The sequence below is a fragment of the Macrobrachium rosenbergii genome, chromosome 10, assembly GCF_040412425.1.
Source record: "Macrobrachium rosenbergii isolate ZJJX-2024 chromosome 10, ASM4041242v1, whole genome shotgun sequence".
NCBI classification, from domain to species: Eukaryota; Metazoa; Arthropoda; class Malacostraca; order Decapoda; family Palaemonidae; genus Macrobrachium; species Macrobrachium rosenbergii.
In genome coordinates, this window is record NC_089750.1 from 57,303,342 (window position 1) to 57,326,575 (window position 23,234).

The window sequence follows — 23,234 nt, forward strand, 5'->3', positions numbered from 1 at the left end:
TCATCTTTAGATCCTTGTACAGGTACTTCATCTCATTTAGTTTCTGGATAGCTGACTGTAGAAATTTAAAATGTGATAGTATTATGTTAAGTTCTCAGCCTCCATTGTTTCTTAAGCAATGATTCATGCTCAACTGGAACTCATAAGTTGAAGTAAAATGTAACATTTGTCTCCTTGTGTAAGAGAATCTGGTTAATTTATATTCTTTAAAATAGAGACCTCGTCGCTGAAAGTTCTCATGCAAGAGTCAAGACATATGACCTCTCATGTCAGCTAATGATGCTACCTTTTGCACCACCAGAGCTGTTCTCATAGTTATGAATGAGCTGATTCCTGTTAATAGGATGTCTTACTGTGAAGGAAATGTCATCATTTGACACTGCACGTTTCCCGAGGGGTCGTGACTGAGCAGGTGGGTTTCAGTCTGTTCTGGTGTTTTGCTTACATTCAAACCTTACAAACTAAATGTAAGATTTAGGTAAGATCAAACGACGCGATGGAGATTGTATGGGTTAATCCAGGTCTTTGACGATTGACCTTTTTCTACTTATAAAATGAAACCCAAAGGCTTACCACGTGTACAAACCCGATAAAAACAGCTACTCATCATGGCTTCAGATTTTACGATAAAGTTCAGAAACATTGTATATTTGGTCTGTTACACATCCATTAATATCTGATATTTACTTGGTGCCATGTACTGAAGTAAGCTTTTCATGTGTCACAAAATAAATGAAAATCTATTCTCATTTTTGTGTGAGGTGTTTTTCCACTTCAATAATGATTATATGTCGGTAAGCTGTATGTATGTGCTGCGACCATTTCACTCTAGGTTTTATCTAATAATGAAGACTTAGATAATCATTTGTGTGCTGAAGACAATTCGATGAGAGCCGACGGAAATAAAACTGAATTCAAGACATTTACTAGGTCGTGCTGTTTTAGTTTTAGGTTAATTTAATCAACTGTCCTGCGTAGAGGCTTTCCTGTTTTTCTCATCCAAATAAAGAGTTGTTATTCCAGTTGGAACTGTAATGATTGTAGTAATATATCTGAAAAAGAAGAAAAATCTCTGTAAGTATACCGGGACCCTGTCCTTCTTTAACTGTATGAAAGCTTGAGTCAAAGGATCTGCTGTAAACAAAAATGAAATCATATTTGCCAAATGATCGTGAAGGAAATGTTACTCCCGGTTACCACATGAAAAAAGTTTGATTAAAATATTCCAGATACAAAGGATTAATTGGTGCCATTTACCTCGGAGCATGAAAGCAAAATTACCTTTTATCTATTTATTTATCTGTCTCATTATAGGGTGAAAGATTTCCATTTTAATTGAATGGCAATATCGGTTCTCTCTCGGCTTTACAAGACTAGGTAACGGAATCACCATAGAAGTGAAGGATAAGTTTGTAGGTGGCAAAATCACTACCGAAGCGAAGGATTCTCTTATCAGTATTGATAGCAGTCTTACTTCCTTTATCATCCAACTACTAATTCACATCACACCACCCTTCTTCCATCACTGCGTTCAATTTGTTATTAGTCGGGGATGACAGTAAAACATTCACAAGAAGTCCATCATAGGAGAGTCAAGTTGCAGGCTGAGTTTGGCCGATATTGTTCAAATGGGCTTGATCCTTTTGCCCTAAATATCATACATCCATCCATCCAACAATATTCATTATGAATTCATGAAATTTTCACCACGTGTCGATATTTTTATGTAAAGAATGCCAAATATCTAATCAGTTTGTTTTGTGTGTGCGTTCTTAGTTCTATTTTGAAGAGAATGGATAGAATGAAAAGTAAAATCCTTACAAATATCACGTTAATCCTTTAATTTCTCGATTCTTTTTCACTTTGCTTATCATAGCTCCTTCAGACAGTAACTGAAGCAACCTACATTTCCTGTTTCTTAACTTTGTGTACAGCATATTCACGGCTCAAGGCCAATGATGACGAACAATAACCCTACTCTACCAGATGTGGTTTATAAAATACACTATTTCTGTAGCCAAAGGAAGACATTAAAATTCTGAACATACAGAACCCCAGAATAAATGTTAGAGGCTGCAAGATCAGAGTAAACTTCCTGAGCAGAACACCCGGTGTCAGACATTTCAGAATTTCTTTACAAGTCACAAACTGTGATAGTTCAAAGGAATTTTGCACAGGACATGCATGGCTACTCACTTCGCTGTTTGACTGATTATTCATTTCAAAGGATGGCTATTGATGGATTACCTCTCATAAGAATGTACTTGTTCCAGAAATACATATCTGAATATCTTGGAATATTGGAAATGAATTTCCTTGGCTTTTGTAACTAATAAAACATATTTATGAAAATCAATTAGCTATATGTAAAATTAATTACACATTTGCCCAATAAATGTGCGTCTAATTCAATGTCTTCCAGAGTAATTGGACATATCAGAGAGGAAATGAACAGTCTAGAAAGTCTTCGACATCCCATAACTCAGTTATTTGCACATAACGAACGTGACATTTCAGCTATGAGAAAGCGGCAGCTGATGCTTTTATGTAGTTCTCTCTCTCTCTCTCTCTCTCTCTCTCTCTCTCTCTCTCTCTCTCTCTCTCTCTCTCTCTCTCTCTCTCTCTCCTCCCAGGGATTCATCCATGATTCATTTGTTAAAGTATGACTAGAGCATTTAGCCCTGTCTGGCTCGATTTATATACATACAGTATATGTATGTTTGTCAGTACTGTCTCTGTAGTATATATATTTGCAACTTCTAGAACTATATACCAGCCCCTCATCAGTGGCTTGGAATTAAAGTCAAAACCAGTGGTAATGTGTGGTAAATGAATCACGTACAAAAGTGATTATAATCATTATATATATATATATATATATATATATATATATATATATATATATATATATATATATATATATATTATATATATATATTATATATATATATATATACATACATATACAGTTGACCCGTGGTATTTGTGGGCGATGCATATTACTAGCCCCCGCAAATAGCTAATTCTGCGAATATTTGACTCCCTCTAAAAACACTTATAACTGCCTAAAAATGCTTATACCTGAATATTTTAATGGTTTTATCACAAAAAGTGCATTTAGTCACGAAAATGATATGAAAATACATGAATTTGTGAATATTTCTCTATGAAAAATAACGCGAATAGGCGAACTTTCCATGAATAATGTGTATATATGTTCCATAGAGAAATCTGCGAATAAGTGAAGCCACAAATACGGAACTGGGAATAAGTTGGGTCCACTGTGTATATATATATATATATATATATATATATATATATATATATATATATATATATATATATATATATATATATATATGAGGATTGGTGGGTAGTCAAGAAGGTGAGAGAAAGCATGTGAGGTTTGTAATCGTGAACAAGGTTGGTTTAGTGTAAAAACCAAGGCAGGCTAAGACAGGGGATGTGTTATGCCTCCCCGACTGTTTGATATCTATATGGAAGTGACTATGCTAGAAGTCAGAAAAAGCATTAGATGTAAGTGCAAGATTGTAGGATGCAAAGATGGTTCATGATTGGAGTGTGGAATGGCAGATGTTCATAGATGATACAGTACTGATTGGGGATAGTGAAGGGAAACTACAAAGACTGTTGAAAGGGTTTAAAAGTGTTTGCAAGAGCTGAGAGTAAATGTGGACAAGAGTATGGTTACATGCTAAACTGGAGCCAGGAAGATGGAGCAAAAGTTATGACAAAGAAGAAGCATATCTGTTAGTTAAGCAACAATTGGAATGTTAGACAGGAAAGTTGGGACAACTCTCCCATATGGAAGTGTCGTGTAGATGTTGGATGTGAATGAAAGAAAAACGCAGGCAGCTGCTGAGATGAACTGTAAGTAAAGTAATGATGTTCTAAGAAGGGCTGCAGTGGTGTGGTAAAATAAGATGATAGGAACAAGGTCTAGACCTTGGATAGGAAGGCCACGAAAAAATGAGGTTGTTAGAAACCTTAGGAGCACATCCAGAATGAATCAATATGATGATAAAGTAAAAACAAAATGGATCACTGTAATGTGGTGGTTTGATCATGTGGAGAAAACGGAAGAGAATATACTTGTAAAAGGATATGTACTTCGAAAGTCTTGGGAGGAGAGCTGAAACTTAAAAAGTGTTGGTTTGACTGAGTACAGAAATGTGGGAACAGAGTGGCTGTGGATCCAGTAGTGGCGAGCCTGCTATGTAGGACTTTGAAATGTCTTTAGTTATGGAAGTCCTCTGCACAGGTGTTTTTTCTCGGATTCAGCAGTTTAATTGTGCATGTAGCAGTAACTGTGATTGCGTTTTTTTCTTGTTTGCAGTAGCAGTAAATTGGCATTTTTTTCCCGGTGTCATCCCCATATCGGGAAAAATAGCTTACTGACGTGCATGTGATTTCTTGTGGAGTTCTAAAGGAACCAAAAGCGAGAGAAGGAAAGAGATTTCATTTAATTCTTGGAATTTTTCTGGCGTTACAAATCAGAGAGCGAGAGACAAGGCCAATTCATGCTTATAATTTTTCTTTAGGAAAGCAAACAAGACAGAAGTTACCACAATACTTGAATTTATATGTTATATATTAACACTTAAGAAAGCGAACAGGTGTTTCATTCTATCTTTTTGGAAAATCTAAAAATTACGTGGGAGCGCAATCTAGGTATTTATTTCACATTTATCCCAAACATTACACTGTCGTGTAATGTAAACAATTGCAGATAACGCACTTGCTCTGCTCTTCTACATCAGAGTATGTGAAACAAGGTTATAGTTGTCCATTGCTTTTTCTTTCATGTAACAGGAGAATTGGTGGATATCAGTTAGACTTTTATAGTTACCTATTTATTGAAGGCTTGTTAGGATGCATAGGTTCCTTCATTGACAGTTGTCACTGCATAGGTTAAGCTTAAGCACATATGTAGTTTAGCAAAAGCCTTGCGTAGTTTTAATTTGGGACTAGCCAGCGGTATGTATGCTGATACTATAGTCTGTGGTGGCCAGTTTTAATGGCCATCTAAGGTTTTGAGGCACTGTAATAATTTTAGACTTGTCGTAGCTTACCCCAACCTAAACAAGGAACGACATTAGGTTAGACTATGTCATTCAGAAGCATGGCGTGTGACATGAGAAGTATTTGGTTGTAACCTAGATAAAACCAAGCAATATCTTCGCATGGGGTATTACTTTGGAAATTGATTTTTCCTACAGTGTTGTGGTTGCTTATCAAGAATTTATTGTTATTTTTTATCGGTCGACTGTAATTAACTTGTAATTAACCCCAGAAGTTGTACACTGACCATCCTGAAATGCTATCGCACATGTGCAGTGTTACAAGGGAGCTTTTGGTAAAAAGTGGAGTTTCCTTCACCAGGCGGTCCAGAGGCCGGAGTCCCCCGACTAAGCAACACGGCCTACTTGATTAGGTTAGGTTAGGGTACTTTAGGTTAGTATAGTTCCTTTTATAATAGGTTTCCTTAGCAAGCCCCTTCTTAAACATATGGCTCCCTGATGATTTGCGCATGCGCGGAACTATTCCATAACAACAACATGGCAGTCCGGTCTGTCCCCCAATGTTTCCAAAACCCTATATTCCCAAAGGGTCCCCAACCATGTTGGGTAGATATGAGGTTAATAATAATTGACTGACAATAAGCAACACCACCTCCTTCATCGGCAAGACTAAAATTATAGGAAAAATAAATTTCCAAGGTAATAGTCTCCACAGAGCTGTTGCTTAGAAATACTGTAATCTAACATAGTCTTAGCTTAGCTTACACTATTATAGCCCATTTCTACAGTTTATAGCCTATCTGATTGTAGGCCATGTTCAGTTTGACCTGGAATGGGCTAATCTTTACCTCACTGGGATATGGGAGCAATAAAGTGTGATAATAGGGGTCAGTTGATGTGTGAAATAGCTACCTGTGGCAATTGTAGACTAGTGTAAATGCAAAATGAATCCATTTATATGTAGGATATTTATAAAGCTGAAGACTACTATTTTGACCTATCTGCCAACTGAAGATCTTCCAATATTGGTTATTTTGGTATAAAAAGTTCAGCCAACGTGAAGTATGAAAAGGTGAAAGGCTACATCATGAGGTAAAATGGGACCGTGGCAGAAGTCCAAAGATAAAAGCTTATGGAATATAAGGTTATCCACCCTAACCTAACCTGACCTTCCTTAACCAAACCTAAGGTACTGCAACCTGACTAGGGGCAAAGGACCAACCTAACCTAACCAGTCATAGGGCACTGTAATCGTAGAGTGAAATGTAGGGATGCATTCTACTCTAGCTTTTTCTAAATTAACTTTGGGGGCCACATCTCCCCTGACTCGTGGTTGACTGGAAGGTTGATAAACATTTACCTGTGTATTGTAACTCGGTTTCTAGCCATCCTTTTTGTTGCAATCCTTAAAATGAAATAGCAATTCTTGCCCCCCCAACCCATCCTCCCTCTTCCTCACACATCCACATACCTAACCTACCTGTGGTCCCCCAATTATTAGTTAACAAGGGGTTCATAATTGCTTAACCAAACATATTCAACAAATGTGAACATTTAAAACTGCTTACTTCCCAAGTAATTTGTGTTTTGAGTAAAAATATGTATATTTTCAAGTCCTTGGACATTTATTTTTCCAGAACACTCATTCTTTTCCACAGTTCAGACACTACTGACATAGACACCATTTTTCAAAAGGAGTAATTTTTAAAAGACACTGCATGATCAAGCAGGAAGATGATTAGGCTACTCAGGAGGGTGCGACCATGACTAAACAAGCGAAATATTTAACAAAACTAGTGCCACTTAATGTAATCATATCAAGGTTGAGTCACACAAACTTACTAGAAGTATTTGTTATTGTTACTAGTAAATGTAATTATAAAAACAGAGAGGGAATCACACTAGACTGAATACAACTTGAACACGCGTTAATAATATAAAGACATAAGGTATCATGATTTCAGCATCCTACCAATTTTTCAGCAACTATATTTAGCAATAACATTTGTTTGAAAGATGTATGTTTTAGAATTGTCTGTAAATTCTTGATAACCATGCTATTTATACTGTCTGGTTATAGGTTGTAAATAACATATATATACTGTACTTATATTTATCAATAAATGCCAAAGTAACATAAAAATGCAAAATTTAGGAATTAATGATAGTTATTATGGAGCAAAATTGGCATTGTAAATATGACTGGGGTTGGAAATTCATTCCCCTTAGAACCCCATAATGTTATGTAAAAATTATGCCATTAATACAGGAAAACATTCTAAAACCACTTCTACAGGCCCTGATGCATGCTGTTGATAGTCAGAAATCGAAAGTACAGGTACTGCATACATAATGTAAAGGTTATATATATTGTTTTGATGGAATGGAGGGTTCTTTTTCTGTAGGGCACGTCAGTTTCACTCTGTTTTGTTGCATCAAAGACTTGTAGTTTAAAAACCAGAAAACTCCATTTTTCTCCATTGTGTATTTCTTTCAGTAGAATAAAGTACAGTATTGAGCTTGATTTTCATGATGGAGGCCCTAACTAGGCTATGCAAGGTAAGGGTGGGGTAGGTGAGGTTAATATGGTAGGCTAGCTTGCTATTTTTGTCTATTCCCATCTAGTGCGATTGCTTCCATTCCTTCTTGTTGCTGTGTTTCACACTTTCTTGGAAAGGCAATCTCTCCTTTTAAATTAGGCTAACCTTGCATTTACTAAGCTAGCCATATACATGTATACTGTACTTACTGTACAATAAAGCATAAAAAAAATTATGATACTACGAAGACTTTGGTGGTAAAATCCTAGTGTAGTTTACTGTGCCTTTGTTTCTTTATGGTATGGTTCTGTTTGTTTTTCAGAATTTTGCTACCAGTATTGAAGTAGGCTATCTCAGAGAGTCATCAATTCTTGGTAAGCATATTTATCTGATGGAGGAGGGAGTCTTGTCTCTTCGATGGAATAACCATCGTTCAACATTTTTCCATGTTCTGTCGTCACTCCATCGCAAGGTATGTTTTTGAGTTAAAGATCTTTATGTGCATGGAAATTTATCTTTAAAGATTTGTATTTGCATCTTATTGATTTTAAGATGTGGATTCAGGGATGCAGGCTGTGGTGTGAGTGCTATTGCATATTTGCTTTTTTTACACAGAGCTATGAAAAAGATTATTACAGGCAGTCCCTGGTTATTGGCGACAGGTTTTACGGGGCTTAACTAGCGATGAAAATTGGCAATTTTCGATGCTGAAAATCGCTGATTTCTGCTTGTTGGTGCTGATAATTGGGTATTGGCGCTGATACATACCTAACAGAAACATCTATATCTGGTTATCGGTGCCAATACCTGGTTATCAGCTCCAATAAGTGCCGAAAATCACTGATTTTCGGTTATCGATTAATTTTGCCTATCATAATGCCGTCAGAACAGAATCCCCGCTGATAACCGGGGACTGCCTTTAATAAGCATTTTTGCTTAGTCAGCGAAGGGTGAGTGTTCTGGAGCAGGCATATTTTGAACCCCCCAAATCCTAAAAGGGTTAAGGTTAAATCTGCTAAACAACTTTGTGTTAATGATACAGCTAAACCCCAGAAATCTTAAGCACAGGCAGCTCCCTTGGTATCCAAAACCACTGGCTAATTTTTATTTCAGCATCTACGCATTCACAGAATGACCAGTACTGTAATCAATAACTTCAAAATCTTATAACTCAGTAATGTCTGTCCCCACAAAAGAGGAATGGGCATGGCTGAACATCTGATTACAGTACATGGAAAGTGTATGGTATGGATGATGAGATTCAGCCCTAGTAAAAATAATGATGATCTGTTTGACAGATATACAGTTCTATCAGTATCCCATGTTATATTTCTAAAGCGTATAATAATGAAAAAACTATTAAACTAAAACTGATTTGTTCAAGAATTTAAGTGATTAAGAACTTATTGAGACTGTTTGGAAACAAAAAATACAAGGATTTTAAGTATACAGGTACGTAATAGGAAATGAATCAGTTCATCTCTGCTATGACCACCTCCTACACTTTATCCAATAATTTTTAAATGAAATAAGTTCTGATTGTAAACTAATATTTAATGTTACATTAATGAATTTGGCATCATTTTAAAGCTAAAAAGTTGAACTTTATCATTAAATGTTTAAAAATGCCCAAAAATAAAAAAGATAAATATCATAAGTAAAAGTTACCCATAACAAAACTAATTTTTGTTACTTTAAAAAAAATTTATGATAGATTGCAGGAAAAAGTTATCCAGTTTCTGTTTAAACAATGCCAAGGTATGATAAGTTGCCATTCCAAAAATATTAAATTTATTACTCTTTGAACCATGTATGTTACTGGAAAGTATATTAAAAAAAAGTTTAATATGCTTAAATGGTAAAAGTTTGCCTTTAGAGTAATGGTTATGTCCCTTTTCTAAAAAATTCCCTATAAAACAGGCTTTGACGTAGGAGTTACACTCTCATGGCCCCCAGGGCTCCATAAGACAGACCAACTGATTACAAAGAATTTTCTTATAGTTGGTCTTGGCCAGAACAGTACATTATGGCACAGTGATAGAATACAAAGGATTCAGGACAGGAGGGTGCTATCTCCTGTCCTCCATGAACTACCTTGGCTTTCCCTACGTCTCACCCACAATGTGACAACAACATAAGTTGGTGACCATTTTCTTTACACTCCATGTCCATGCAAGGTAAATGTTCACCCCTGTCCCATGCCTTTTTGTTAGGGAAAGTGGGTGGGTTGGAGGACTCAAGCGACTACCAAAAATAGGTTTTTCCTGTGTCCAAACCTTTTTTTGATAGCGTAGCTGCTGTTCATCCTCAAAGGAGCTTACAAAAGAAATTGACAGCTAATGAAATAGCTTAGCTCCTAATAAGTAAATCCCAACAACCCAGATTAATTTTTGGTCTGAGGTATAGTCACAGGTTATTAACCATTTTCTTGATTTCTGTTACCCGTAGGGTTTGGCAATAAAGAAGCAACACACAAACCAATATATGTGTTATTCTTTGTGGTTCGAAGGTGACTTACCTAATTATGTCGGGTCTTGTGGCAGGATTATTGCGGATTTCCCCAGCATTATCTCAGCAGGACCACCACTCTCGTTGCAATAGTGTTTCAGGAATTCTTTTGTCAAGGTAAAGTCACAGGTTATCAACATTTTCTTTATTCTGGATACCCCTTAGGGTCTGGCAAGAAAGAACAGGAGACACACGAACCTATAAAATTATTATCCATTGTTTTTCTACAGTGCCTTACCTAATTATGTTGGGTCTGGCTGCTGGATTATTGTGCCTTCACCGGTTGAGGAATACTGCCTCTAGTAACCGCTCCATACACTCTAAGACTTCTGCGAAGGAAAGATTTCCCAAGAAAGTTAACGATGTACTCATCTTATGGTTGCCATGCAACTTAGGAAAGAAGTGAGGGTCTGCTTTTTAATGAGGGCTACTAAAATAATTCTTAGTCCATGTAGAGAGAGTGATTTGTTTGTGCTAAGGCATAGAAAAAATAGATCTATCTGGGATTTTTATATAAGTAACTTACCAAGTAATTACATAGCTATAGTCTCTAAGGCTTAGAAAAAATAGAACTATCTGAGATTTTTATATAAGTAACTTACCAAGTAATTACATAGCTATAGTCTACTTTATGCAGCAGCTCAAAATTCAAAATTCGTAGTAGGGCTCTTTTGTTTTAGGTGTAGGTATACTGACCCGCCCACTTTCGGGGAAGAATAGGTACAATGTAGCTAAAGAGCTCAACTCGTTTTGCCAGCTAATGACTGAACACCAGTTATTAGCAGCTCTTGATTCATTTTTGCAGGATGGTCAGAGATTGTCTTTGGTGAAGTACTCTTTGCTTTTGGTAGCGCAGCTATTTAGCTTAGCCAGAATGTGGATTATTTCTTCGATTGTAACTTGTCCAATTGGAATTTTGACCCATTATGTCTGAGTCTAGTTTGTCTAGCATTAGGTATTCCAGCAAAGGCTGCAAAACTAGACTCACGTCTGCAAAATATGACTCACATACCATTTGTTGTACTTTTAGGGAACAAATTTGTTCTCCGGAATTAAATTGTGATGAATGTAAGAACTGGGAGAAGGGTAAATGGAAGACTTTACAGACACACTTAGACAAATTACAGTGTGACCGAATTAGAAAAGCTGCAGCTAGGGCCGAAGCTAAGACTTCTGCTAGTACAGGTCATTCTCCAGGAGTTGATATTGATGTTACGCCTATCCCTTCAACACCTGTGACAGCTTTTTCTCTCATTTTCAGTCCTCCAGCTTTTCCTGTCACTCCATTACCTAGCTCTCATTCTGTTGAATCCAATGCCATTGCCAGCTTAGAAGCACGGGTAGATAAAAAATTTAATTTACTTGAGAATACTGTTTCCCAGATTGGGAACTCTGTGAAGGTCCTGATGGACAAATTTAATAGTGTAGTGTCGAGTGAAGTGTCAGTGGAGGGGCCGGCTGTTCGTCCCACCGATGCTCCTAGACCAAGGTCCCTGATAAACTCCCCTTGCCCACTTGGGAGGAAGCAAACTGGCAGTCCAAGGGAGGTCGGCGGGGTTTGCCCATGAGCAGTTGTTGCCTCATCCGAGCCCGTTGTCTGCCAGTCCCAGGCTGCGGAAGAACGCCATTAGAAAGGTGTTTGAATGGATATACATGCCCTATCTTCAAGTGATTCAGATTCTCTTGCATCAAAGAAACGCAATGACCATTTTGCAAAAGTTTCTAGGCCATTGAAAAGGCTGGGCGCTTCCTTGGATCAGATTTGCCCCCGTCTCATAAGCGAGATGTAGAGAGAGAACGTAGCCCTCTTCCTTCTTGTAGTTTTTGGGAGTCGCCAGCGAGAGATTCTCGCTCCTATTCAGGTGCGAAAGTGCATTCCGATCCAAAAAGAGTGTGTGCCATTCCAACTTTTGGGCGCCAAGTGTATGAGTGCTCAGTGTACGATAGTGGTGTGTGTAAGCGCCAACTCGAAGATTGTTCGGTGCCTGAGCTATCATCTGTTGAGCACCCAGTGTCCGAGCGCCCATCATGTGAGTGCACTTTGTCCGAGTGCCCATCGCATGAGCACGCAGTTTCCGCCTTTCCAGTTCATGGGCGCCCAGATTCCGAGTTAGAAGAGCCTGCGTATAATCACTCAGAGTTTGAACGTCAGATCGCAGAGCTCCCAGGTGCCAAGCACCTATCCTTGGGGCACCAAGTGTCCGCGAAGAATGCAGCCGCTTCCAAGGAGTCAGTGTCTGCTTCGACAGCGAGTGGGTGCCCGACGTCCGTGCATCCAGTCGCTGTGGGTGCCTCTCTTGAAGTCCACCCTATTTCTAATGTCTTCATGACCCCACAAGGAGAATTTCCAGTATCTGATGCTTCAAGAGATTTTCCGTCTGTTGCTCAAGATCCTTCGTTGGTGCCGCTTCAACTTTGGCTTGATAAATGTTGAGCCTTCTTCAAAAGCCAACTTCGGTAATGCAAGAGACCGTGGAACCCCCCAGGATCACCCGCTTTGACCATCGAGGAACCTGTAGAAGAGGAGCAACCTGCATCAAATTACTTGGCACTGCTCAGGTTTTTCCTGGTCTGTCACCCGTCGTTCTTCTCTCCAGCTGTTCCTTTATCGCCGAGTTCGGCCTTCTTGATGCGACAGCCACCAAGTACTTCCAGACTTCCATGTATGGTTTTTTCTTCATTGTCGAAGAAAGCTTTCAGCCGCATGGATGCCTGGTTAGCGGAGAAGAGGGAAGTCGGGAAGGCGGAGGATGGAGACCTGTCCTGGACGTCAGTGCTCTGAACCTCTTCATTCAAACAACGAAGTTCAAAATGGAGATGAGTCAGACGGTGTTGTCGACCATCCATCAGGGAGACTGGATGGTTACGATCGACATGCAAGATGCTTACTTCCACCTTCCAGTTCACCCGGACTCCAGGAAGTATCTGAGATTCGTGTTCCAGGAAAAAGTCTTCCAGTTTCGGGCACTTTGCTTCGGACTCTCCACGGCCATTCAAGTTTTTACCTGGGGACTCACTCCCCTAGCGAAATGGCTGCACCGTATGGGGATAAACATCTCTCTGTACCTAGACAATTGGCTCCTACGCTCCCCCTCGAGATCTCAGTGTACGGAGGACCTGCAGAAAATTCTTCATCTCGCTCAAGATTTAGGTCTTTTAATAAACTTAGAAAAGTCAGCTAGTCCCAACTCAGTCTATTCTATATTTGGGGATAGTGATAGGCTCTCTGAAATTTCGGGCTTTTCCATCCCAACAGAGGATCCTAAATTGCCGCAGGAAAGTCCAGGACTTCGTAACTCGCCCCTCCTGTTCAGCCAACACATGGATGAGTCTTCTGGGAACTCTCTCTTCCATAGAGAAGTTCAATCCATTAGGCAGGCTACACACAAGAGTACTGCAATTTTACCTCAAGGCCAATTGGGAAAGGAAGTCCTTCCTGGATTCGTTCGTTTTCAGCATCACTCCCCAGATAAAAGAGGACCTCCAGTGGTGGCTAGTGGAAGACAGATTTACAACAGGAAGGTCTCTGGCTCCAACGAACCCTGACCTAACATTATACTCAGACACTTCGGATCTGGGTTGGGGAGCCCTTCCCAACAATATAGAGGTTTCAGGAACATGGTCACCTACCGAAAGAAGCCTCCACATCAGTATAAAGGAATTAAAAGTGATTCATCTAGTACTTCAACACATTGCAATGCAAACCTTCAGCAAGACAGTAGTAGTTCATTCGGATAGCATGACCACCCTGGCTTATATCAAGAATCAAGGAGGGACCCATTCTTTTACGCTCTACAAAGTGACAAAGAATTTTCTTCTATGGGCAAGGAGCAACAAGACCCAATTAGTGACCCGCTTCATTCAGGGCAGGATGAACATCCTTGTGGATGAATTAAGTCGTGGCAAACAGGTTCTGCTGGCGGAACGGACACTCAATCCATAGGTGTGCACCGACCTGTGGAAGCTGTGGGGAAAGCTGTTGATAGACCTGTTTGCGACATAAAGGAACCATCATCCTCCATTGTATTGTTTCCCAGCTCCAGACCAGCAAGCATGGGCGACGGGTGCCATGCTGCAGGACTGGTCGAACCTCGACCCTTACGCCTTCCCTCCCTTCAGCATGGTGAGGGAAGTGTTAAAAAAGTTCAGTGCACACAACAATGTGTCAGTGACCTTAGTGGTTCCCCGATCTGCTGAGCCTTTTGACGGACTTCCCAAGGCTACTTCTTCCGGAGAGAAATCTTCTCAAACAGCCACACTTCCTCTGATTCCATCAAGGGTTATCCACTCTCGCACTGACAGGCTTCAGACTGTCAGGGAGTTTGTCAGAGCGAAAGGATTTTCAAGGAAGGCTGCAGAGGCTATTGCTAAGTGTAGGCGACAATCATCTTCTGCAGTCTACCAAGCCATCGATAAAAGGATAGGTTTCTCATAAGGCAATGCTGTATACTCACTAATTTTGGATTTTTTGGCCAAGAATGAGGACCCGGCTAACCCTTGGCCTCACTCCTTTTCAATCAAGATCCTGTCAGAAGTACTAGGTCCATCCGATTAAGAGAAAGTCCTCTGCCCTGTAAGAGCCTTGGGAGTATACAGTGAAAGAACCAAAAACCGTAGAGGTTTGGCCTCGAATCTTTGGTGTTCTGTGAAAGACCCCAGCCGTCCTTTGTCCAAGAATGCATTATCATTCTTTTTAAGACCCGTGATTTCGGAAGCACATTCGGGAGTTCAAGATGATTTACTGCCCTTATGTAAAGTAAAGGCTCATGAAATAAGAGCCGTGACAACGTCTTTGGCTTTCAGACGTAACCTGTCTCTCTTATTATAAAAATGTCATATGTCCGGTGACATCTAGGTAAACCTTAAGTGCTTATCCAGGCATAATATTATAAATGAAATACTTAGGTCCTTTATCAGAAAAGGGATTTTCCCTTTAAAAAGGTCCTCATTCTTGGCCAAGAATTATAGGCGAGGAGACAACAGTAAATGACAACTAGGTGTATGAGTGGTGAAATGTTGCCCTTGTCTAAGAGAGGCCAGTACGTTAATCCTAGCTCCTGATGCCAAAGCAGTCAAAAAAACTGCTATTGCAATACACTCCCTGAACACCTGAATTAGCCTGGTCACCTACCAGCCCGAACTACATCCCCATAGCTTTTACCCACTAAGTGGGTAATAAACTGTCAGCGTTACCAACGCTTACAGGAAAATCTTGTCAAATGAGTTACCTGAAGTACCGTTGGCAACACTGCTACAAGTCCCGGCCGAGTGAGGCCCAGATCCCCAATTGTTTTTTGTTCGCCATGCTGTGTGGGTGTGTCCCACATCAGGCGAACTTTTGGTCATTTAGCCCGACCCCCATTTAAGAATTTGGACATCAGATCACGATTTGGACTGTTTTCAACGCATTTTCTCCTGGATGGATACTTTATTGATAGGATTTGGAACTTCTCTCCCGAATTTGACTTTGGGATCAGTACTTTGGACTCGTTTGGATAAGTCAAACAAGAAGACGTCGCTGTCTGCTAGCGCCTATGCTTCCAAAGGGATTTTCCCTTTAAAAAGGTCCTCATTCTTGGCCAGGAATTATAGGCGAGGAGACAACAGTAAATGACAACTAGGTGTATGAGTGGTGAAATGTTGCCCTTGTCTAAGAGAGCCCAGTACGCTAATCCTAGCTCCTGATGCCAAAGCAGTCAAGAAAACTGCTTTTAGCAGCATATGACTTGTAGTTGTATTGGGCTTATGAATTGAGGGGATGACAGGAGTCTAAGAACCTTATTCAGGACCAGGTAATGAGGAACCTGGCAGGAGCTGGCCTTTGCAGTGTGAAAGACTGGAGAATGGAATTAACAATTTCTGTATTAAAATCAATTCCAAAACCAATAGGCAAGAGTTCTGCCAGTGCTGCCTTGTATGCCATGATTGTTGAAATAGCAAGGCGCTTGCCCTCAAAAGATAAAAAATGCAAAACTTTTAATAGATTTCAACTGGGCCCTCTGTGTGGAGGTAATCTAACCTCATTTTCCATACAGATTGGTATGTTGGATAGGTGAAGTCCATAGTTTTTGCATTGGGTACTTAGCAATGTTGGGCAAATAATCTTCACGGTAGACTAGATTTAAAATTCTGCATGAAGGTCATGGCCCAGAAAGGAGGATGCATAGATGACTTCCCCCTCTTTCTATGTGGGTTATAACAGCGGACAGCAATGTAATCCATTCTCTTGCCTGTTTTTGATGAAATAAGGAACCATTGACTATTTGGCTAATTTAGGCTACTAGGCAAGTGGTTCTGATGAAAGCTAGAAGATTGTTTAAGGCTTTTGAAATCTGGGATACTGAAGGAAAAAAGTACATAGTCTTCCATTTGTTCCAGTCTTGTAGGAATGCATCTCTTGCTATTGCCTGAATGTCGAGGTTCAGAGACATACATTGGAAGTTGATGGTTGTCGCATGTGGCAAACTGGTCCACCTCCGTATTGTGGAAGTGTGTTAGCAATTACTGACTTGAGAGGAACTCAGCACGAGCCTAACCTCTTGATATAAGACATTGCAGTTATTGTCTAGGACCAACAAAATGTAGGTCCCATTTGGAGGTTTCAATTTTCTGAGATGGAAAGAGCCAGTAGCTCCAGGGCAGGTGACCACCTTCCCCCTAACTGACAGTCCTCTCAATGGCCAACCCAACTTGCAAAGGAGATATCTTTATGTATTTGTTTTTTTTTTTTTTGTCACTTGTATGAACGATGGAGTCAGATCAGCCTGTTTGCCAAAGACCCCTTCCAGGTCCACGGACAAAGCATCTTCCCATTTTCAGATGAAGGCAAGCGCAAAGCCTTTTCCTGGCCTGTGAGAGCCAGACTCTGTTTAAATCCTACATTTACAATCTCAGGATTAGATCTACCACGGATCAAAACTGTAACAGACCCAGACTTTGTTCCAATAGCCATCTGGAAAAGCTGGGCTGTGCAAGGAATGTTCTTAGATCCTTCCTTATTCTGGTTTGAATGCTGTTGGGAAGACAGCTGTCCCCAAAGAGTAGCCCAGCAAAGTCCCAGCCTCAGAAAAAGTCTGCTGGATGTAAGGTGGGATTTGTTCCTATTAAGAAACCTTTTGACTGGAGTTGGTCGATTACCACTCTCAGGTTTCGTTAGAACTCTTCTCTGGTGGCTCCCCAGATTAGCCAATCAACAAGGTAGGCCACCAGTTAAAATCCTTCATTCCTGAGCTCCCACAAAATAAGTACAGTATACATAAATATTTATACCAGTATGTTTGTTCAGATATGACAGGTCATGGGTCACCCTTCATTCAGAGGAATGCTTTTTGGGGATGCTGAAGGGTGGTGGCAAATAAAGCCATCTTTCTCCATGACAGCAACAAGCATTCATATACACCACATTCAAATTTCGTTGTTGCATTGCTTTTTTACTATGTATGGTGAAGTTATAAGAAAATATCTTTCAGTGACGACTATAATCTTCACCAGACTCTCAAAGGTTAATTTATCTTGTATGCAACTTGGATATTCTTCCAAAGTAACCATACTTGCATATAGAAGCTATCCAAAGACATGATGACTTCATCTAACATCATGCTGTATCAGTTACTGAGAGGACCTTGAATTGATTGATCAATTTGCATAGTCTGGCACTCTAATCAATATGGTCATCAGTTCAACTAATAGGTTTTTACTCACAACTGTTTTTCAAGATTTTAACATTTTCACTCCAGATCTTTAAGTGTAAAAGATTTGGAGTGAAAATGTTAAAATCTTGAAAAACAGTTTTCAAAGAACCTTCACTATGACTGTGTATACTTTGAATACTTTCATACCTTACAACCATAATTGTATGTCAGTGAAGAAGAATGACAATATAAATGTATATGAAGAAAACCAGCTTCCTGAGTGACAGAACAGGATATAGATGTTTACTACTTTGGAAGGCATACTTCAGTATTTGAAGTGTTGAAATTCTATCTTCTTCCAAGGATGATGAATGCCATTAATGTTGATGTATAAGTAATAAAGTTCCAGGCATTTTCGACTACTTAGTTTTGTGGATGGTTGACTTTGGCATTAATGAATTCCACAGGACCATTATTGTTATAGATATATTATTTGATTTTAATTTTCCAGTAAGCATCAGCTTGATCCAGTGATCTGCAGAGAAATAAATTTGTATGTAGAGTAAATGTATTTAACATATAACTATCCTATTATCAAAACAAAGTGCTTGATTGTAACACATCATAATTAGGTCATGTAGGTTTTATCATCCAGTATCAAGGTAACAGGCTATATATTAAGAGATGAAAAAGAAAAACACGACAGAAAATATGGATTTGTCCCACTACTATGCATTCCAATACATATTTATATATAAAAAAAAACACTTGTGCTCAATTATATACAGTAAAGTAATCCAAGTGAATACAGTAGTGTAAATACCCTGTTATGCATTCTGTTAACCTAATTGTTAGCCCAAATGATGTGTAGAAAACTATGAAATGTGCATGAAGGAAGGGTCCTGTGATTAGCCTATGCTACGCTACTGCAAGGTGCTAACTTGAGCCTGTAGTTATAGAGTACAGAGTTAAGAACAATACAGTATAGTATAGCTTTTTGATAGAAAGGTCCAGTAAACATAGACCCATATCCTTTTAAGTAGACCAAAAAATACTTTGCATCAGCAAGCAAAATATCTCACTTGAGACCAGACACAAGAGATCCATAAAACCAGTAAACAGTAATACTGTACTGTAGTGTATGTATGCAAAGAATGGTTTGTATATCTAACAATAAAATATAGAAAATACAAAGACCACATTAGGCAAAGATTAATGACATGCACCTGCTTGGTAAGGTACAGCACTGCATTGGTCTGCCCTTTCCAGTGCCTATCATTTTGTGCATTGTGCACATACTTCATCCAACTGCCTGTTGTGTGAGTGATGGTGCAGATGTGTCAGTAGATTTTCATACAAAACACGTGATAATAATTGTATCATACAGTGTTTACTTTCTCTCTCATTTGCCCTGCTTAATACAGAGTATTTTCTACACTCTTACAAGTAATTTTAACCAAAAACATCAGTACAGTAAACCTCCCATATTCGCAGTTTCACTATTGGCCGACTCACATATTCGTGGATTTCTCTGTGGACTGTATCTACCCATTACAGTAAACCCCCCGTATTCGCGTTCTCATGGTTCGCGGACTCACGCATTCGCGGGTTTCTCTATGGAACATATCTAGCCATTATTCGCGGAAAATTCACCCATTCACTGAGAAATATTCACTAATTACTGTATTTTCATATAATTTTCATGAATAAATGCATTTTTTGTGGTAAAACTATTAAAATACTCAAGTATAAGCATTTTTACAGGGTTTTTCTTGGTTTAAGCTATCAAAATGGGCAGTTCTAAGTGTTTTTAGATGCTTTTTAAGCATTCGCGGATTTGACCTATACGCAGGGGGTGTGGGACGCATCCCCCGCGAATACGGGGCGTTCACTGTATTCGCAGAAAATTCACCCATTCGCGGTATTTTTCACTGAGAAATATTCACTAATTACTGTATTTTCATATCATTTTCATGACTAAATGCACTTTTTGTGATAAAACTATTAAAATACTCAGGTATAAGCATTTTTAGATTTTTTTTTGTGTTTAAACTATCAAAATAGGCAGTTCTAAGTGTTTTTAAAGGGGTTTTAAGTATTCGCAGATTTTAGCCATTCTCAGGGGGGTGTGCAGTACGCATCCCCCGCGAATACAGGGTGGTTACTGTGCAGTAATATAAAAAATTAAAGACATTTTTACTTCAATCTCGCTCTCATTCTTACATTGCTTACATTCTTACAGTCTTTCATTTCAGATCATAGGAAAGTAATTCCCAAAATGTACCAAAGTGCACATATCATTTTTCCTCTGTAGAAGTGCATTTGAGTGTTTAGTAGGAAACATGATTCCAAATCATAAAGCACACTATAGTAAAAGCCAGGGCTCTTTGCAGCTAAGCCCTGCCCACTGCACGCCAGTGATTGGCTAGCTCTCGAAAAGGGAATGTCACACTAATTAACAATGCAAATGACTACCAATATGGTTTTGGCTCCATTCGGTAATGATGAGCTGCTCAGATGAATGATGACACCACAGATTTGAGTTCCCAGAGTTGTGAAGTCTGCAATTGATATCTCCGATAAAAGATAAATTAAGTTATATAATATCATTATGAAGATCTTGGATCATTTTGTCTGTGCATCTTTTTTTTTTATGCGCAGCCTAAATACAAAAGCATCTTTTTTTTTTAATTGGCATTGGCCTCTATAAGTGATCTTGTATGTCAAATGTTAATATCATTGTGAAATTAGGCCTACATATCAAATTCTTATATTTTGAGGCAATGACAAGGGATAAGCCTACATGTCAATTTCTTATATTTTGAGGCAATGACAGGGCATAGGCCTACATGTAAATTCCTGATTTTTATATAAGTAACTTACCAAGTAATTACATAGCTAATGGTTCCTAACCACGGCAGCCTAAAAATTTCAAAATTCGCGCTGTGCTTCTATCATTTGTGTGTAGGTGATAGGGCCCTGCCTACTATCCAGGACTGAGAGGAACAACTTAGCAGAGAGCTCAGTTTGTTTCCTGCCGGCTTCCGACTAACATCGGGAGTCTTTCCACAGCCACTTCATTGTATTTTTGGATATTTTTGCCCAATCTTTGGTGAAGTATTCACAGTTTGTTGTTTTTGTGGCCTTCTATAATTATTTGATTAGTTTTTTGTGGTTAACTATAGGTTTTCTGTAGTTAACATGTCAGATTCCAGCTCATCTACCATTTGCTTCTGTTCTGAGGGTTGTAAAACTAGGTTGACCAAGTTTTCATACGATTCTCACACTAAATGTACAGAATGTAGCGGGCAAGAATATAACAAAGATAATACTTGCTTAAAGTGTCAGGATTGGGAGGATAAGAAATGGAAGATTTTAAAATCCCATTTAGAGAAACTTGAGAGGGATAGAAAGAGGAAGGCAGCCCTTAAGGCTGAGAATAGGGCTGGTATGGTATTGAATCAACTCCTTTTCCTAGTTTAGCTGATGATAGTGCTGTTTCTCCTCCAGTTCCTCCGGTATCTCCTGTCCTTAGCCCTTCTACTTTACCATTTACTCCTAATCCAGGTTCCCATGATTCCACTCTCCACGCCATCGGCAGCCTCGAATCAAGGTGTTGTGGTGTAGAATAGATAGGGGAAACTAGAGAGAGAGAGAGAGAGAGAGAGAGAGAGAGAGAGAGAGAGAGAGAGAGAGAGAGAGAGAGAGAGAGAGAGAACACAGTGATAACGCCCAAAAGCTGTTGTTGTATCGTGATTCAATATGCTGATCGAGGCAGGATGTTTGCATGAACCATAAGCAGTATATCGTGTTGAAGCCATAAAAACAGTCTTAAAAGTGAGAAATAATGGCCTCGCGATTAAGCTAACCAATTCATGAGTCATCACAGCCTAAATGCTTACAGCAGCTGGTTCTGTAACCCCGCCTTCTCAGGGAGGCGTTTTCATGGAAGTTCCAGGAATTTGGGGGTTGGCGCAAGTGATGTACTTCTACAACCTCCAATCAAACATACTAGGGAGGGGTCTTTCACACACCCTCCTAAGATCACCTCCATTCAAGTCCTCTAAGGAGAGATTTTAATCACACCCACTACAGTCCTTCCAATCAGCTACTTGAAGGGGAGGCCTTGCTGATTAATCCTTCCAATTAGGGTAGAAGGAGGTGGAGATTGCAGATAACAAGATTTCTAGGGGTTCAACAAGCTAGAGAATGCCAGGGAGACAAGAGATCAGAGCTGTGTCCTTCAAGGAAGAATACATCTCCCCTCGCTTCAGTGTTCTCCATAGAGACTGAGTCAAGTTAATAACAGAAGAGTGATTTTGTTTTCTATCATTGTAACTTGTTTATTTTGTACTGATCCTTATAATACTAAATACTAATTAAAGTGAAGAAATTACCGATCTCGTCTCTATACGCCTTTCTGAGAGATATCAATACTTAAATTAATAAAATTAAAGAAGATAGCACATCATCCTTGAAGCGATCTGGGGGACACATCGAAAAGAAACCAAGGTAAGAAGAGAAAGACTAAAAATCATTCAAAACAGAAAGAGGAGAAGAAGAAATCCATAACAAAGGTTTGATCAGAAGTTTAGATTCTTATCCAATACTGTTATGGAAATGGGGTCCGCTATTAGAACTCTGATGGAGAAAAGTGCTCAAAGTGAAAATGCAGTGAGAAGTGACAGTGTTGTGAATGTTGAGGAGGTGGCTGTTTGTCCCACCAGTGCTACTAGACAAAGGTCATTGTCCTGCTCCTCTGCAACAGAGAGAAGATATACCGGAGGTCCAAGGGAGGCTGGTTTGGTTTACCGACGGATAGTTGCCCTCTCTGTGTAGACTGTTGCTCATTCCCAGGCTTCGACTATACGCCATTGGAAAGGCGTTTCAGTGCACCAGGTTTCGTGAGAGTCGGAAGCTCCCAGCCTTGACAAGAAGCGTCCGTATTGCTATCCTGCTTCATTGTGCCTGCTCAAGAGGCATGCTGATCGTGACGAATTCTCTCCTCTCGCAGTTAAGAGGTACAGGGACATTAGCCCTCAGCCTTCCTGTAGTTTTATGGATCAACCTGTTTCCTCATATCATACTCATCATTCTTTGGGAGGCAGTCCTGAGCGTCCTGTTTTGACACATAAGCGCCCAAGGCGCCCGACTTCCCCCAAGTGCCTGGTGCCCACCTCGTGCCAGAATCCCTCTTTTGAGTGTCCAATGCTGACTTCCAAGTGCCCGGCGCCAGCCTCCATGCTCCCGGCGCCAGCTGCCGAGCTCCCTACTCCTTCAACTCCTCTGCAAGCTCAAGAGGATCAGTCCTTAGCCCCACTCCAGAGACAGTTGACGGAGCTTTTGGGCTTCCTTAAGAAGTCTTCAACAGTTACTGAAATGAATGACAAGTCTTTGTCCCTTATTTCTTCAGAAGAAGAGGAAGTTGCTCAGGATTCAGTTCCCTCATCAGTGTATTCGTCACTCTTGAGATTTATGCTTGATAGTGTCCCGGATTTCTTCATTCCTGCTGC

General features: G+C 39.7%; 1 protein-coding gene across 5 annotated transcripts in view; it reads left to right on the plus strand.

The window, feature by feature from the left end:
- Positions 1-4,693: 4,693 nt before the first annotated feature.
- LOC136842650 (longitudinals lacking protein, isoforms H/M/V-like) overlaps positions 4,694-23,234 on the plus strand; it is a 45,658-nt gene continuing 27,117 nt past the window's right edge. For 3 of the 5 annotated variants that reach the window (XM_067110274.1, XM_067110271.1, XM_067110276.1), the window contains exons 1-2: positions 4,694-4,782; positions 7,905-8,054. In XM_067110274.1, the coding sequence (XP_066966375.1) occupies positions 7,974-8,054 (81 nt within the window). In that variant the 5' untranslated portion in view covers positions 4,694-4,782; positions 7,905-7,973. Of the gene's footprint in view, positions 4,797-7,904; positions 8,055-23,234 lie in introns of all 5 variants that reach the window. The other 2 variants (XM_067110275.1, XM_067110273.1) reach the window with 2 other exon arrangements.